The sequence below is a fragment of the Engystomops pustulosus genome, chromosome 6 (genome assembly GCF_040894005.1).
Source record: "Engystomops pustulosus chromosome 6, aEngPut4.maternal, whole genome shotgun sequence".
Taxonomy (NCBI): domain Eukaryota; kingdom Metazoa; phylum Chordata; class Amphibia; order Anura; family Leptodactylidae; genus Engystomops; species Engystomops pustulosus.
In genome coordinates, this window is record NC_092416.1 from 123,505,640 (window position 1) to 123,521,221 (window position 15,582).

Sequence of the window (15,582 nt, forward strand, 5' to 3'; positions counted from 1 at the left end):
TTTGCAAGAACTAAAGTTATGTGCAATGGATATTGTAAATTTGCATACACAAATACACAAAATTTGTAACACTAATTTGTGCCTGCTTGTAAATACCACCTGCGCACAACATATAGGGCAGTGAAATCAAAAACTTACGTTATCTTCACAGCAAGTGGAGTTCAAAGTGTTTACTACTCCCCATATCAGATATTGTGTTCTATTATAGCTGATGAAGAGACATGAGTAGTTTTACCTTTTTGATTCTTCATCAACATCTTTGTTGCTGGATGATTGAATCGTAGTTAAAAATGTTACAAAAATAATAAAAGTTATATTTTATAGAAAGGCTGATCTGATATATTGAATGAGTTTAAATCTGATAGTGGGAGTAAACCTCCATGAGCCCCACTTGTATTTTCTTTTTTGGACAACCCAGTTAGTGAGTCATATAAATGGTATATAACAGTCCAGGCTCATCAAGCAGACATAAGAGGAAAAGGTAAGAGCAGAATCCAGAGCTCAGGAGGTGGAGAAAGGAAGTACATGCAGTGTGTGCTAGAATGGAGGAAGTGAGAGCAGTGTGTAGTACTATTTAGACTCAAGTCTGTGAGGGGGCAGAGGATCAGCAGAGACGGTGCTAATATTGGATCAGGCTTGTGCATGCATTAATGATGACTCCTACTCTACCCACCAGATACTCCCCATACGTCACCTGAAATGACAAGTAAATGACTGACTGCAAAAAGATGATGTACTACCACAACATAATCCAGGTAAGATCTCATCTCTCTTCTGTTGTACTGACATGCCACTCACCAACACATAATGTTCTGATCATAACAGTCTCCTAGAGAAATGTTTTGCCTACAAATTGTAAATGTGTTACACATGTATTTATTTTTCATAGCTTTCAGCATAACCAACTTCTTTTCTCCAATGCTCTTAACATAACAAAACTGCGCGTATAATTTAAATCCCCTATAGTATATGTATGCATATCTGTATATTCCCATGCTTACAGATAATAAATCATGCAGTCTGTTCCTGGAGTCCCACAAGGTTTTTTAGAAAACTGTAGCCAGAGTTTTTCTCATTTGCTATGTTGTTTTGTTTTCAGATGCACTAGGTCGTTCTTTGTAACTATCATTTATATTGTAACCTTGTAATATATTTGCTGTATATAACATAATATTCTTTGATATTATCCTGTGTATGGTTAAAAACCAAAATAGTCCCTCACGGTAGTTATGGGCAGAGGTCACATATAAGGACTGCCTGTACCACTGACAAAGAAGCAAACTAGCTCCCTTTGTTTTTCCTCCTCAACACAATAGTCGTATTTGCAGACCAAGGCAGGAGGTTAAACAAGGTTTCTCTGATGGTTTCATTTCCATTTCAGTCGTGATGATAACTGTAGAGTGAACTTAACCTAAGGCTGCATTCACACAACCGTAGGGGGACATACGTCCCCCATAGACCGGCAATGGGCCCCGTACCATACCGTGTGAAGGTATTCTAAGAGAAATATTGGCAAACCCAGGAAAACTAAATAATAATAGACAGTGGTACAAATCAGATGGGCTGTGTCTCAAAATGCAGGTTATGGTTGGGTTAGGTCCTAGAAATAAATCAATCTTATATGGAGGCCTGGGAGAAGGATTTTGGAAAGAAGTTAGAGGCCAACATATGGTCGGATACCTTCTCCCATTTTGCCTCAACTTCAATTAATGTTTCATTGGTTGAGGCAGGATATAAGACCATGCTTACCTACAATGGTCTCTAACACCTCAAAGATTGCATAAAATGTACTCCACAACCTCATTTAATTTTTTTTGGGGCTGTTGCCAAGGAGGTTTAGTAATGCATATTTGTTGGGAATACACAAAGGTACAAAGATTTTGGATTAGGTTCCACCGATTTATCTTTCCCTTACAGGGGTGAATATACTGAAATCACCAAAGCATACTAAACGTCTTATAATGTTTATTTTTCTGGCGGCCAAGATTACAATTGCTAGACATTAGAAATCCCCACACATTAACTTTGACCACTTGAAGAAAAAATTGTCTTGGATAATAAAAATAAGCTGTCTAGTATTTTAAAAGACAAAATTACACAATTTGAGGCTACGTGGGATCCTTCTATCAAATATGCTAATAGGCCAGTTCCAGGTCCCCAGCGGGTCTATTTATTTCTCCCCTGAAGCCTGACACCCTTCCTTTTTTTTCTCCCCTCCTCCTTACCCTTGTTTTTCCCTTTTTTGTCTTTTCTTTTTCTCTTTTGTATCTATATACAAATTTTATTTACTTTTTACTGCTAGTTAGAAATTCCATGTGACAGTTCCAGGAATATATTGTATAGTCTTTAATAGGAGACATCCGTTTAAATGGAAGCGGGAAAGTCATTTATGGGCGTGATAGGCCTGACTCTAGGGTGGGGATTCTGGGTCAGGCATAGGATGTTAGTCTCTAGAGTGCCTTTTCCTTTTACATAACTTTCCATATAACTATACGTGTTAATTTGTTACATGCTTGGGATTTGTCATTTCTGGAATATTCGTTATGTATCATAATCACGATGTGTAACCTATTTGTACTGTTAAGGCTTGAAATAAAACTTTTTGAAAGAATAAATCAAAACACCTGAAAACCAAAAGGAAACCTACACCTAAATGAATAAGGTGCAAAATACACAAACTAAAGTGTAAATGACAGTGACATTGGCCCCTGCTACACTTGCCTTTGCCCATGGGTTAGGCATCACAGTTACATTATATTATTTGCTATTGGAAGTGTTCCTTATACATTACACTGTGTTTGTTTTATTGCCAAATGTTTGCACTCCTTGGGTCACAAATGTTGGGTTGTTGCTCTGACTGGAGTGAGTACCCTTTGTAATGAGTACCCTTTGTAATGAGAGCATCATGCGGCAGTCACCGCCCCTAATCCCGCCCCCTACGCCTGACCGCTTACAGTGTGGTCCGGCATTTTTATTGTACAGCAAGGCTAGGTCTCCGATAAAGCTAGTAGTGTAACACTGCTTCATCTGTTGTAGCACTAGGAGCTGCTTACTTTAGTAAGAAGCTCCTAATGTAGTTTTTTCAGGTGACAGGTCCTGTTTAAGCTTCATGGATATCTTTTTATTTCCTTAGTCTCATCATACATTTACTATGGTGGCATCCAATTATCTGCTCCGACTTATTGGGTATCACACCATAATAAGGCTCAACTAAAGCCTTATGCACATAACCATGTGTGCAATACAGGCCACAAACGAGGCAATATTGCAGAGGTGCACATTGGCGGGAGAGCATTGCCTACCTTATCCATGTCCATCAGAAATGCGGCTGCTCCACAATACGGGCAGGAATAGGACCTGTCCTATAATTTGTACCTCACAGCACCATGGCCGTGCACAATAAACCTCAATGGGAACCATGAGTTTGTAGCACCCAAATAGGGTTGTGAGCATGAAGTGAGACAGAAATTCCCATAAATCTGTACTCCACTCCAGCCGATTACGGAGCTCAGCAGTGTTGTGTAGAGGTGATAAACCCTGAACAGCACATAATAGGACAACAGCTGAATGTGAACTCCACAAGCCACCTATGGGCTAGCAGTGCTGGAATGGTGGGACAGGTAAGTTTGAGTTATTTTAACAAAAATTTGCATTACAGTAGATCTTAACATCACAGAAATTCTGTTTTCTCTCTGGGAATGCAGGTAATTTTTAGCTTGGTGTTAGGGGATTTACTGCAGATATGTAATTAATCATCTAATCTGTAACAAGATACTGTCATAACAGAGGTTTATCCTCTGGAATTTGGAGCTAATGTGTTATTGTTCTTTTATGCAGGTGGTGGCAGGTTTATTTCTTGTAACCATAATAATGGCGGATGAGCTTACTCCTACCTATGAGTGGATGGATGAGACAGGCAAGGCATTGATATGTCAGAAATGCCCACCGGGTACATATGTTGCCAAACATTGCTCTTCCAAAAGTAACACAATATGCCAGGCATGCCCAGAGAAGCATTATACCCAGCACTGGAATTACCTGGACAAATGCAGATTTTGCAATGTTATCTGTCAGGAAGGAGAGCAAGTGAAACACGATTGCAATTCCACACACAACAGGGTATGCGAATGCCAGCCTGGCTACCACCTCAGTGGCCACTACTGTATCCAAGATTTACAGAGCGATTATCAACCAGACGGTTAGTGTTGGCGTTATGAGGAAAATATAACATATTATATAACATAAATGTAAAAAGAATAAGCTTACACACAGCAAATCAGTATAGCACTGAAGTGTAAAGCATGAAGGAGTACAAAATACTTGGGATTTAGTGCAGTTCTTAAAGGGAACCTGTCAGCAGACATTGGTCTAATAAAACACCTTCTAAATCATGTTTCTTTCATGACCCAGTAAAGTGGCATTATCCTGAAAATCAATTTTGAATGCAGATGTAAATTGTTTGTATAAAGTCAAGGCGGTGGAGAGTTGAGCGCTGAAGTCAATGCACCAGACTTCTGTAGAGCCGGTTATGATGCCACTGGGTACAGGCTGTTCAATTTCTGTAAAGGGGCAAGGTAAGGAGAGCTTGACTTCAGTGCTAAACTCTCCATCTAAATGACTTTATACACCCAATTTACATTTTACTTGAAGTTGGTTTTCAGGATGATGACAACATACTGATAGTGGTTTATTGGGTCAATTTCTTTGGATGGGTTCCCTTTAAAGACTTGAGTTTTGAGAGTTAAGGGTGCCTTTTGTTTAAGGAAGGGTGACATTTTTGTGATGTTTGCTTCTATTTTTTTTTTTCTCCCCACAGGTGATGAAGATGGTGACAGGCTCATTATAGATTACTCTGAAGGCCTGAATAACACAACATACGTGATCCGACAACTGAAACTCAGCCTTGTCATCCAAAAAGGAAAGAAGCACAGTCTCCAGAAAAGGATTCGGAAGTTGTTAAAAACCAGTGATTTAAATAAAGCTATGCTCCTGCAACTTTTGGATTCCTTAAAAGACGGCAAATTACAGAATCAAGAAAAAAATAAGCTTAAGAGATTCTTACATCAGGAAGAATCGTAAGATCTGAAAAGCAGCCATGCCTCGTGCTACATCCAGGAGCAAAGATCATTCCAATAGTAGAATATTTCATTTACCTTCTGGAGATGCAGAAAGAAAACATTATTTCAAGGAACTCCATTTCAACTTGATTTCAGGAACATTTTAAACATTTTGTAAAGTTAACCAATATAAACTCTCACTGCCTCTTAATTTATTATACACCTTCCCTGCCATTGAAATACATTAAAAAAAACTTTGTTTACTTTTTAAAAAAACAGTCCGAACTATTATTATTGAAGGTAACTGTATTTTAAGAGCCGCCAAAGAGAACATACTGATTGTCCCAACAATAGGATCTACATGACCTACATGCCACCATGTGCATGTCGGGGCGGGCGAGATCGGAGCAGGTGAAGGGCATTTATGCCCTGGCCATCACATTTACTATAGTCTCCACCAGAAAACTGCCAGTTCTGATCTCACCTAAAGTTGAAACTGGCAGTGTTTGCGCTCATATTCACAAAGAGGCTGAAGCTTCTTCGTGTATATGGGTGTTGGATCCATATATATAATAAATTCATAGCAATGGGCTCACACAAGGCATGGTTACTACAGATCTGTATGTGAGCTAACTGCCTGAGTTGCAGAACCCATAGCAGGTCCGGTTCATAACCTTGTTAACATTTCGAGTGGTCTATATTGTTATCATCAGCCAGTGTGGAGCCAGTGTGAGTGCTCCTTGCAGCCATTGTGTGCTCCCCAAAAGGGCATGAGAGCTTAAAGGGGTTATCCGGGTTTAAATTTTTTTTAATGTCCGGGCTGGGGAGGGCTAGTTAAACATAATAAACATCTACTTACCTCCTCCGGTGCTGCCGATGTCCCGCGCCGCGGCCCGTCTTCTCTGTGCGCCGGTTTCATTACATCGGCGCACAGGGAGCTTCCGGCCGGCCGGAAGCTCCCATGCGCACCATCTCTCAGCGCTTACAACGCTGAGAGATAGGGACGCATGGGAGGAGCCGTCCACATCGTGGACCGGAAGCTCCCTGTGCGCGGCTTCCGTGCCCCTGTAAACAAACAGGGGCACGGATCGAAGGCACCGCGGCGCGGGACAACGGCGGCGCCGGAGGGGGTAAGTACATGTTTATTATGTTTAACTAGCCTTCCCCAGCCCGGACATAAAAAAAAAATTAAACCCGGATAACCCCTTTAATATGGCTCCAGGCCAGCTCAAATTTTGGCATAAGAAACACATAGCATTGTGACATGACTAAATATGTGCATCCACAAGGTGCATTTTCAGTTATCTGCTGAAAAAAATTTGATAACTACAATAAAAATCCCATGCAATATTTATTGAAAATGTAAAAGCTCTTGCAGATCATTAACCCCTTAAGGACCAGGCCCTTTTTCGTTTTTGCGTCTTTATTTTTCACACCCCACCTTCAAAAATCTATAACTTTTTTATTTTTCCATGTAGAGAGCTGTGTGATGGCTTGTTTTCTTCGTAACAAATTTCACTTCATAGTGATGGCATTTAATTGTCTATGCCATATACTGGGAAGCGGGAAAAAAATTCTGAATGCAGTGAAAATGGTGAAAAAACGCATTTGCGCCGTTTTCTTGTGGGCGTGGATTTTACGTCTTTCACTGTGCGCTCCAAATGACATGTCTAATTTCTTCATTGGGTCAATACGATCACATGGATACCAAATTTATAGGTTTTATACATACATTTTTTTTTCATACATTTACAAAAATTAAAACCTCCTGTACAAAAAAAAAAAATGTTCATTTTGCCGTCTTCTTGCGCTAATAACTTTTTCATACTTTGGTGTATGGAGCTGTGGGTGGTGTCATTTTTTGCGACTTTTGATGACGTTTTCAATGCTTTTATTTTTAGAATTGTACGACCTTTTGATCACTTTTTATTGAATTTTTTATATTTTTCAAAATGGCAAAAAAAATGCCATTTGCGACTTTGGGCACTATTTTCCGTTACGGGGTTAAACGCAGTAAAAAAACATTCTTATATTTTGATAGATCGGGCATTTTCGGACGCGGCGATACCTAATGTGTTTATGATTTTTACTGTTTATTTATATTTATATCAGTTCTAGGGAAAGGGGGGTGATTTGAATTTTTAGGTTTTTTTAATATAATTTTTTATTTTTTATTTTTTTTAATTAAAATTTTTTACTATTTTTCAGACTCCCTAGGGTACTGTAACCCTAGGTTGTCTGATTGATCCTACCATATACTGCCATACAACAGTATGGCAGTATATGGGGGTTTTGCACACCATCTATTACAATGTGCAGATCGTACATTGTAATAGATGGCCTAAAACATGATAGCCTCGGATCATTGTGTGATCCGAGGCTGTCATGGCAACGGATCGCCGCTCCCCGATGACGTCACGCAGCTTTGCCGGCGGCGATGAAAGGGTTAACACCCGCGATCGGTACAAGCACCGATCGCGGTGTTAGCGACGGGTGCTTGCTTCATTGTGAAGCAAGCACCCGGCGTGTATGAAGAGGGCTCAGCCCGTGAACCCTCTTCATACTACCCCATGCGCAATAAAACGTACAGGTACGTCTTATTGCGCTATGGGGTTAAATAATATAAACCTATACGCACAAAGACCAGATTTCCATTGTTAAATATTAAAATTCATGAATTTTTATTGAAAAATACACAATATCACAAATACAAATACATTTAAAATTTGTTGGGGGAGGGGGGAGGGGGTTACAAGTGTGAGTGGGGTCGAACAGTCTGTGCTGGAGAGACAATATATAACAAATATCCAGTACACGTGGACCGGTAAGTATAATGGGTTACAATATACAAGTATGGTACAAGTTAATTGGTAAACATTGTAGCTTACCATGGTAACCAAAAATTGCCATCACAGGGACACACCTGGGTTTTAAATTACCTGTTATACGTATTTAATATATTGCACTTGCCCTTGGTTTGGTTAAAGTGCTTTTGGATGTGCATCAAGTCCCTGTAAGGCCAGTATGTCCATACAACATATGAATGGAATCTCTACATTGTTACCTGCTGGTAGGGGTACACGTGGATCTTGATAGCTGACACCCCGACGCGCGTTTCGGCACGCTTGACAGTAATTGTGTGTACACACATTCTTGGGGAAAGGTGAAGGGAATTGTCATTACACCCTTGTCCATGCTCTTCCATTCCCCTAACCTGTTAGACATGGAGGACTCTTGAGAACTAAACATAGTCCTACTGGTAGTCATGCAGTGTCCATTGAACCACAGACTGGAACCCATCCTCCTTACCTTAGCAGATATCATAACCAATATGAAACATTACTTATTTGTCTCCATACTGAATCATTATTCCAAAAGTAGTGTTGCTTCTTTGAGACTTATCTGACTGCTGTCAGAATCCGTGATATCATGATGAAGTCCAAACATCCACAGTTGTACTTGTCCCAAGATAAAGTAACAACAAATAAATACCTTAAAAAATATGCAGTATGAGCCACCAGATCCTGTTTTCAATTATTAAATTGCTGGTAGAACAATAAAGAAGAATCAGAGGTAAAGGGGAAGGAAAAGACCAGTGACATGACATGAGGGACACGTGTCCTGCTTCTTCAGCAGTTGCTGCCCACGCACTTTCTCAAAACAAACCCATGAAGGAAGTGTTCACTGAAACTAGGGTTTTGTGCAGCGGAGAGTGTGTAAGCCTAAACCATTGTCTCTGTGCAGCAGAATTTTATAATGAACTTGTATAAACCTGTAGAGCTCTTCAAAACCATCTGAGAGCACCAGAAGTAAGACACCAGTGGAGGTGTTTCACTTTCAGTCTGCTAATGATAGCCTTTCTATGTACCGTAGGGTGTGAAGCTGGGTGTCAGCCAATATCACCTACATTACTGCTGTCATTTAGTTGTTCCAAACAATAGAACTCTATTTTTAGAGTTCTCAAGAAGGCTGGATGACTAAGAGAGCCCTAAAGATCGTACAATAAACTGTACCAGCCACAAACAACGATCATAAATCATGACAGTTTTCATATATGTTTCCATGAAAGCGAGTGCCATGAACAGTACCAGCCACAGCACGCACCAGTAATAACAGCCAGTGCCAGTCACAGAGCACTCCAATAAACATGTCACCTATAAACATAATGGTTTCATTATCTAATGGGAACTCACAACAGAACAGTGAATCCAAAGTCCCAGTGACATGATAGGGGGTTGCAGCACTATGTGGTTTTGAGAACTATTATCACAGAGATGAATGGTAGCAGTTTCTTCATGTCTATGAACTATTAAACTCTCTCCTGTCAGCAAATATGAGGTAAAACAGGATGGGCCAGTGGATCTCAGCATGCCAAAGGTTTTTGTTCTCCTGTTTGCTGATTGACAGGTCTCATTGCTACAAAAAATGCTGCTGTAAAAGGGTGCAGTCACATGTTGCGTTCCACCAGCTGCAGAGAGTTTTGCCTAATAAACCGTTGTTAACATTTGCATTTACAAAAAGAGGAGGAGTAGTTCATAGAGGCATGCTATAATCTTATGTGATCAGATGCATACATGGGGTAACCGTTGCAGATGTAAAAGGACATCACTCTGGTCATATGACAGGAAGTGCTGAATACTTAGAAGAGGCATTGGACATGGGAATGAGTAAATGGGCGGAGTCAGCTGTGCAGGACACGCCACCTCTGATGGCAGGGATATAAACATAAAGTTGATTTATGGTCTATCTTTGCCATCGTTCTTTTAGGTAAAAATAGATCATAGTTGCTGTATGGGAATCTGATCTGTCACTAACTGTATTTGTTAAAATGTGGTGACAGGTTTCCTTTAAATGACACGTAGCATAAGATTTACTTATGGTAGATGATTTGTACTCCCCTCCCCATCCTGTTCCCCCTGTACTGGAATCTTATTTTCTTCTTGAAGATAAAACGGGCACATTTTTAATAAAATCCCTGTTCTTTGATCTTCAAATTAGGCTGGGGGGAGTACATTCCACCAGCATCAGGAACCAGCTAAAATGTGCTTGTTTCTAATGTGAATCTGGGTGCAAAGCTGCCAGGGTTGGTCGGCAGAAATGAACCTCTGCATTGCAGATTATATCTGACAATCTTCATTGATAAGTGACATATCACTAATTTGCTGCAGGTAAAAAGGAAGGTCTGCGACATTATGTGGTTAAAGGGAATTTTCTTGACAAAATCTATAAAATAGGATGTGACCCAGCAATCCCACCAAACCATGGTTTCACACTATGAACGGAGTCAGGAGCAGGCCGCTCCAACTACAGTGCAGCAGCTCACTTCAGGCATCACTTTCATTCATTTCAATGCAAGCATAGTACAGTATATGGTGTAGCATACAACGGCTCCATCCGTGGCATAGAAAAATGCTACTGGCTATCGGTTTTGCCTGGAAAAACCCATTCAAGACCAGGTTTTTAGGTTTCCATTTATCACTCCCCTTTACCAAAAGCCATATATTTTTTATTATTCCATTTACAGAGCTGTATGAGGGATAGTTATATTTGGGACAAAATGTACTTTCTAGTGGCACCATTTAATGTTCTGTGCCACATACTTGAATGTGGAAGAACTGGCAAAAAAAAAACAAAAAAAAACCATTTTCTTATTGTCTTAATAAAACTGTAATGTAGTACAGGCAGTCCCAGGGTTACATACAAGATAGGTTCTGGAAGTTAAATTTTTATGTAAGTCAGAACTGTATACTTTATCATTATAACCCCGGACAAATTTATTTTGGTCTCTGTGACAATTGGATTTTAAAAATGTTGGATTGTCATAAGAACCAGGATTAACACTAAAGCTTCATTACAGACACCTGTGATAACTGTCATAGTTGACCATGGTAGCCTAAAGCTAAAGCATGATAAATAACCAACATCCAGAGGTCCATTTGTAACTAGGGGTCGTCTTTAAGTCGGGTGCTCTTAAGTAGGGGACCACCTGTATACTGCTAATTTGCTCCTTCTCTGTTACCCGATTGTTGAGTTCTGATGACATCACAGGGGTGCGAATTGTCAACTAATATGGAGGTGCTGTCGTCTGTCACCGACAACTGTCATGGATGGAGAGGGTTAAGTCCGTGAGCCCTGCCCATACACTGTTCCATGACTGGTCAATGGAAGAGTGGGCAAATTGTAAAAATTGCAGTCCAAATGACATATTGGGGCACATTTACTAAGAAAGACAGAAACTGCACCAAAAGTGCTCTGCCCGTGTATAATGCTCGGTGCACCAGATTCATTAAGAATGTGCGACAGAAATCATTAATCTGGCGCTTCCCTGCACCTTTAACAAAGGACGTGCGACAGAATTTGCATGTTAAATATCAGACTCAGGCGGACTGAGCCCCAGCGCGCCTCCTAACTTGTGTTGCATGGAAGCCAGCGCAGCTGTGGTGCAGACACAATATTGGACTGAGCGCCAGCGCGCCTCCTAACTTGTGTCGCATGGAAGCCAGCGCAGCTGTGGCGCAGGCGCAATATTGGACACAATAGCGTCGCAGACACTTATTAAATACCCGTGCAAGCCGTTTTCCCCTACAAGAACGTGCAAAGTCAAGAAAGTGCAAGGCAAAGCCCTTAGTAAATGTGCCCCATTACCTTTATTCCTTGGGGCATGATAGCATGAGATACCAAATTCTGGATATTTGTTATTTTATTGAAAACTATATTTGTATCGTCATATTCAAACCCTCCTAACCTTTTTGTGTACTTTGGTGCCTGGAGCTACCATATGTAAGTTGGTATATTTAGGGGAGCAGCTGATATCTTCATCAATAAATCTTTGGGAACTATATGACCTATAGATATGAAATTCTTTTCTACATTTTATATGGGTGGTGATGTGGAAGCAATCAGCTTATGAAATATTTTTTTTATAGTTTGATGGGTCAGGCCTTTTCAGACTTGTCAATCCCTAAACCGTTGATGATTTTGTTGGTTTACTTTAAGTGTGCTCCTGGTGGAGGGTGGTAATTTCCAAATGGGGGATCTATTACTTATAATTACCTCAAATACCAGGATCTGATCGTGTCATTGCATCTGAGGCTGTAAAGTCTGTGATTGGAGAGAACTTCTGTAAATCAGCATAGACTCTGTTGATATGCCCTTTCAGCTCCTATGCGGATGTAGTTCAAAGAGGGACATCAACCGTATGTATACCGCAATATTATCTGTGAGGTCAATAAGGAAGCAGGAAATTTGCTAGTGATAACAAACTGGAACTTAGGGGGAACCTAGGAGGAAACTGTAGAAGAAAAACCATATGTTATGAGAAGTTAACAACAAAGTTCATTCTTGTCATTGTCTCTTTTTGCTTCCCTCTTCCTTCTATGCTACTAATTCCAATGAAGACCTTGTAGCCTCTGATTCAGTCACATTTGACATCAGATGATTCCATTTACACATGTAACTGTAAAAAGCATTGAGGGAATCACCACTTTAACGACAAAAGGTCATGTCTTAGATAATTGTAAAACACGTCTACTCCCACAAAGTAAATGTTGGCCAAGCATGTACACCACATACCACAAGAGTAACGTGGTAAACCAGGGCGGTGCTGGGAATCTGCAAGTTACAATGATTTGCTTTAAGATCAGGTTTATTTACAAAGTATTCCCTATGTTAGAAGGTACTGCACCTGAGCCAATGGCACTTTATGCATTATCCTCCAAGCTGCTGGTATACAGAAGAGGGTGACAGATGTACATAACATATATAAGTACAGATAATATAATGGTGGGGAATACCAGCAGGATATTAATATATAAGAGGTGGTCACCATACATAAAGGGGACATGTATCATAAGTCTGGCTTTGTCCATCTGTTATTTGGGACTTTTCTTGGCTTTTCTGCTGGTCAAATGTATCCTAGTGGTTTCTCCTTATTGATACACGTGGCATTTAGTCTGTAGAGAACAGGAACGGACTCGGAATTTAAAGTGATCCTGGGAAAAAAACTAAAATTCAACCATGACAAAGGAGGAACCAATTTTTTGTAGGCGTGGCCATCACAAATAGGCGGAGTCAACTAAGCATAAGCGACAATAAGGCTGGGTTCACATCTCGTTTTTTGCATACTACTGACGGACACATTTTTCACTGAGAAACAAGGATCAAAACGTGGGCTGCTGCATTTTTCATGTTCTTTCGGAAGACATATGCAGGATGGATACTTTTAACATTGGTGTCTATAAACGATGTATGCATGAAGTTTTACAGCATCTGCATCAAACAGTTTTTATGCCCAAATATGGATCTTAAAATTTTATTCTTAAATAACAGTATATGATTTTAAGTGTAAAAACAGATGCCAACATATGTGACGGATACAACATACGTCAAAAGAATAGACATATGAAGAAAAAATAAAAAAAATGAGATGTGAACCAGGCCTAAATAAGCCATAGAGCGGGGATAGGTGCAGACAAGCAAAGGATTACATTTGTTTTGGTGTGTACTGATGAGATCCTTTAGCAGCCGAGTTGTTTTTTGTGATGTTCTGCAGTAGCTCAAATGTGCCTAACGAGGTTCGGCAGTAGTTCAGGTGTGCCTAATGAGGTTCTGCAGCAGCTGTGTGCCTAATGAGGTTCTGCAGCAGCTCAGGTGTTACTAATGAGGTTCTGCAGCAGCTCAGGTGTGCCTTATGAGGTTCTGCCGCAGCTCAGGTGTGCCTTATGAGGTTCTGCAGCAGCTCAGGTGTTACTAATGAGGTTCTGCAGCAGCTCAGGTGTGCCTTATGAGGTTCTGCAGCAGCTCATGTGTGCCTAATGAGGTTCTGCAGCAGCTCAGGTGTTACTAATAAGGTTCTGCAGCAGCTCAGGTGTGCCTTATGAGGTTCTGCCGCAGCTCAGGTGTTACTAATGAGGTTCTGCAGCAGCTCAAATGTGCCTAACGAGGTTCGGCAGCAGTCCAGGTGTGCCTAATGAGGTTTTGCAGCAGCTCATGTGTGCCTAATGAGGTTCTGCAGCAGCTCAGGTGTTACTAATGAGGTTCTGCAGCAGCTCAGGTGTGCCTTATGAGGTTCTGCCGCAGCTCAGGTGTGCCTTATGAGGTTCTGCAGCAGGTCAGGTGTTACTAATGAGGTTCTGCAGCAGCTCAGGTGTTACTAATAAGGTTCTGCAGCAGCTCAGGTGTGCCTTATGAGGTTCTGCCGCAGCTCAGGTGTGCCTTATGAGGTTCTGCCGCAGCTCAGGTGTTACTAATGAGGTTCTGCAGCAGCTCAGGTGTGTCATGAGCATCTTCACAAGCCCAGGTGTGCATCATGAGGTTCTGGAGCAGCTCAGGTGTGTATTATGAAATTCGGCAGCAGCTACAGTTTATCTTAAGAGGTTCTGCAGCAGCGCAGGTGTCTCTTATGATGAGGTTCTACACAAGCTCAGATGTGTCTTATGAGGTTCTGCGGCAGCTCAGGTGTGTTAAGAGGTTCCGGGGCAGCTCAGGTGTGTTAAGAGGTTCCGGGGCAGCTCAGGTGTGTTAAGAGGTTCTGCAGCAGCTCAGGATTATGAAATTCGGCAGCATTTCACACGTTAACCCCCCCCACACACACACAACATTCACCAGCCCCCCTCCCCTCACACAACATTCACCAGTCCTCCCCCCCCACACAACATGCACCAGTCCTCTTTCCCCCCACACAACATGCACCAGTCCTCTTTCCCCTCCCCCACGCACAAAATGCACAAGCATACACTACAGGCACCTTCCAGCACTCGCCTCTTCCTCCATGCTGCCAGGCCCGGGCTGTGCTGTGGGGGCCTGTCCTCCTGTGTAATGTGCAGGGCAGGGCCAGTGAGGAGCCCAGCGCTGACATCTGCAGGGGAGAACAGGCTCCTGCACTGCCACCTACTGCTGTGCATCCATAAAATAAGGTTCGTTCATCATATGGATGCACAAGGGAGGGAGGGCAATGCAGGAGCCTGAGCATAGGAAGTGATCTGCCCAACAGCCCGGTACATGTGTAGTGAGGGAGAGGAGGAGGGGCCCCGACCCTGAAAGTACTGAGGAGGAAGGGACCCGCCCCATCAGCTGTTTAGGAGCTGCGGCCCACCAGGAAGTCTCCCGGTAAAGTCTATGGCCAGTGCGCCCCTGGTAGCAAATTAGCAACTTTTAAAACAAGTCTCCAAAAGACGCAATCAGTTCAAAACTATTTTCTACGCCTAGACAGGGGCAGCTGTAGATTTGCGCCTTTATTTGTGACTTTTTTAAAAAGTCACAACATTCACATCCGGATTCTGGTGATAACTCAGGGAACACTGCAGAAAACCAGACAATGGTGAATTCTGAAAGGAGACAGTTTTAGGCACAAAAAAGTAACACATGAAAAGTCTAAAGAAAAGGACAAGCCAGAAAACAGCAGTTTTTTTGTTGTGAATTGTTATGTATTCCAGACTATGCACTATCGAGGGCAACATCTCAGCCAATATTTGCAGAAAGAAATGCTACTTTTATCATCCATGGCTGCAAATAAACAAGTCATAAT

At 41.5% G+C, this 15,582-nt stretch overlaps 1 protein-coding gene across 2 annotated transcripts; it reads left to right on the forward strand.

Moving 5' to 3' along the window:
• Window positions 1-490: 490 nt before the first annotated feature.
• On the forward strand, window positions 491-5,090 carry TNFRSF6B (TNF receptor superfamily member 6b). Of its 2 annotated transcripts, none has more exons than XM_072110847.1 (3): window positions 491-755; window positions 3,838-3,916; window positions 4,817-5,090. In XM_072110847.1, exons 1-3 carry the CDS (start codon window positions 711-713, stop codon window positions 5,077-5,079), a joined length of 387 nt encoding a protein of 128 aa, XP_071966948.1. In that variant the 5' UTR covers window positions 491-710; the 3' UTR covers window positions 5,080-5,090. The 2 variants fall into 2 exon arrangements, with proteins under 2 accessions (XP_071966948.1, XP_071966947.1); XM_072110846.1 differs by having other exon boundaries at window positions 497-755; window positions 3,838-4,198.
• The last annotated feature ends 10,492 nt before the right edge of the window (window positions 5,091-15,582 follow it).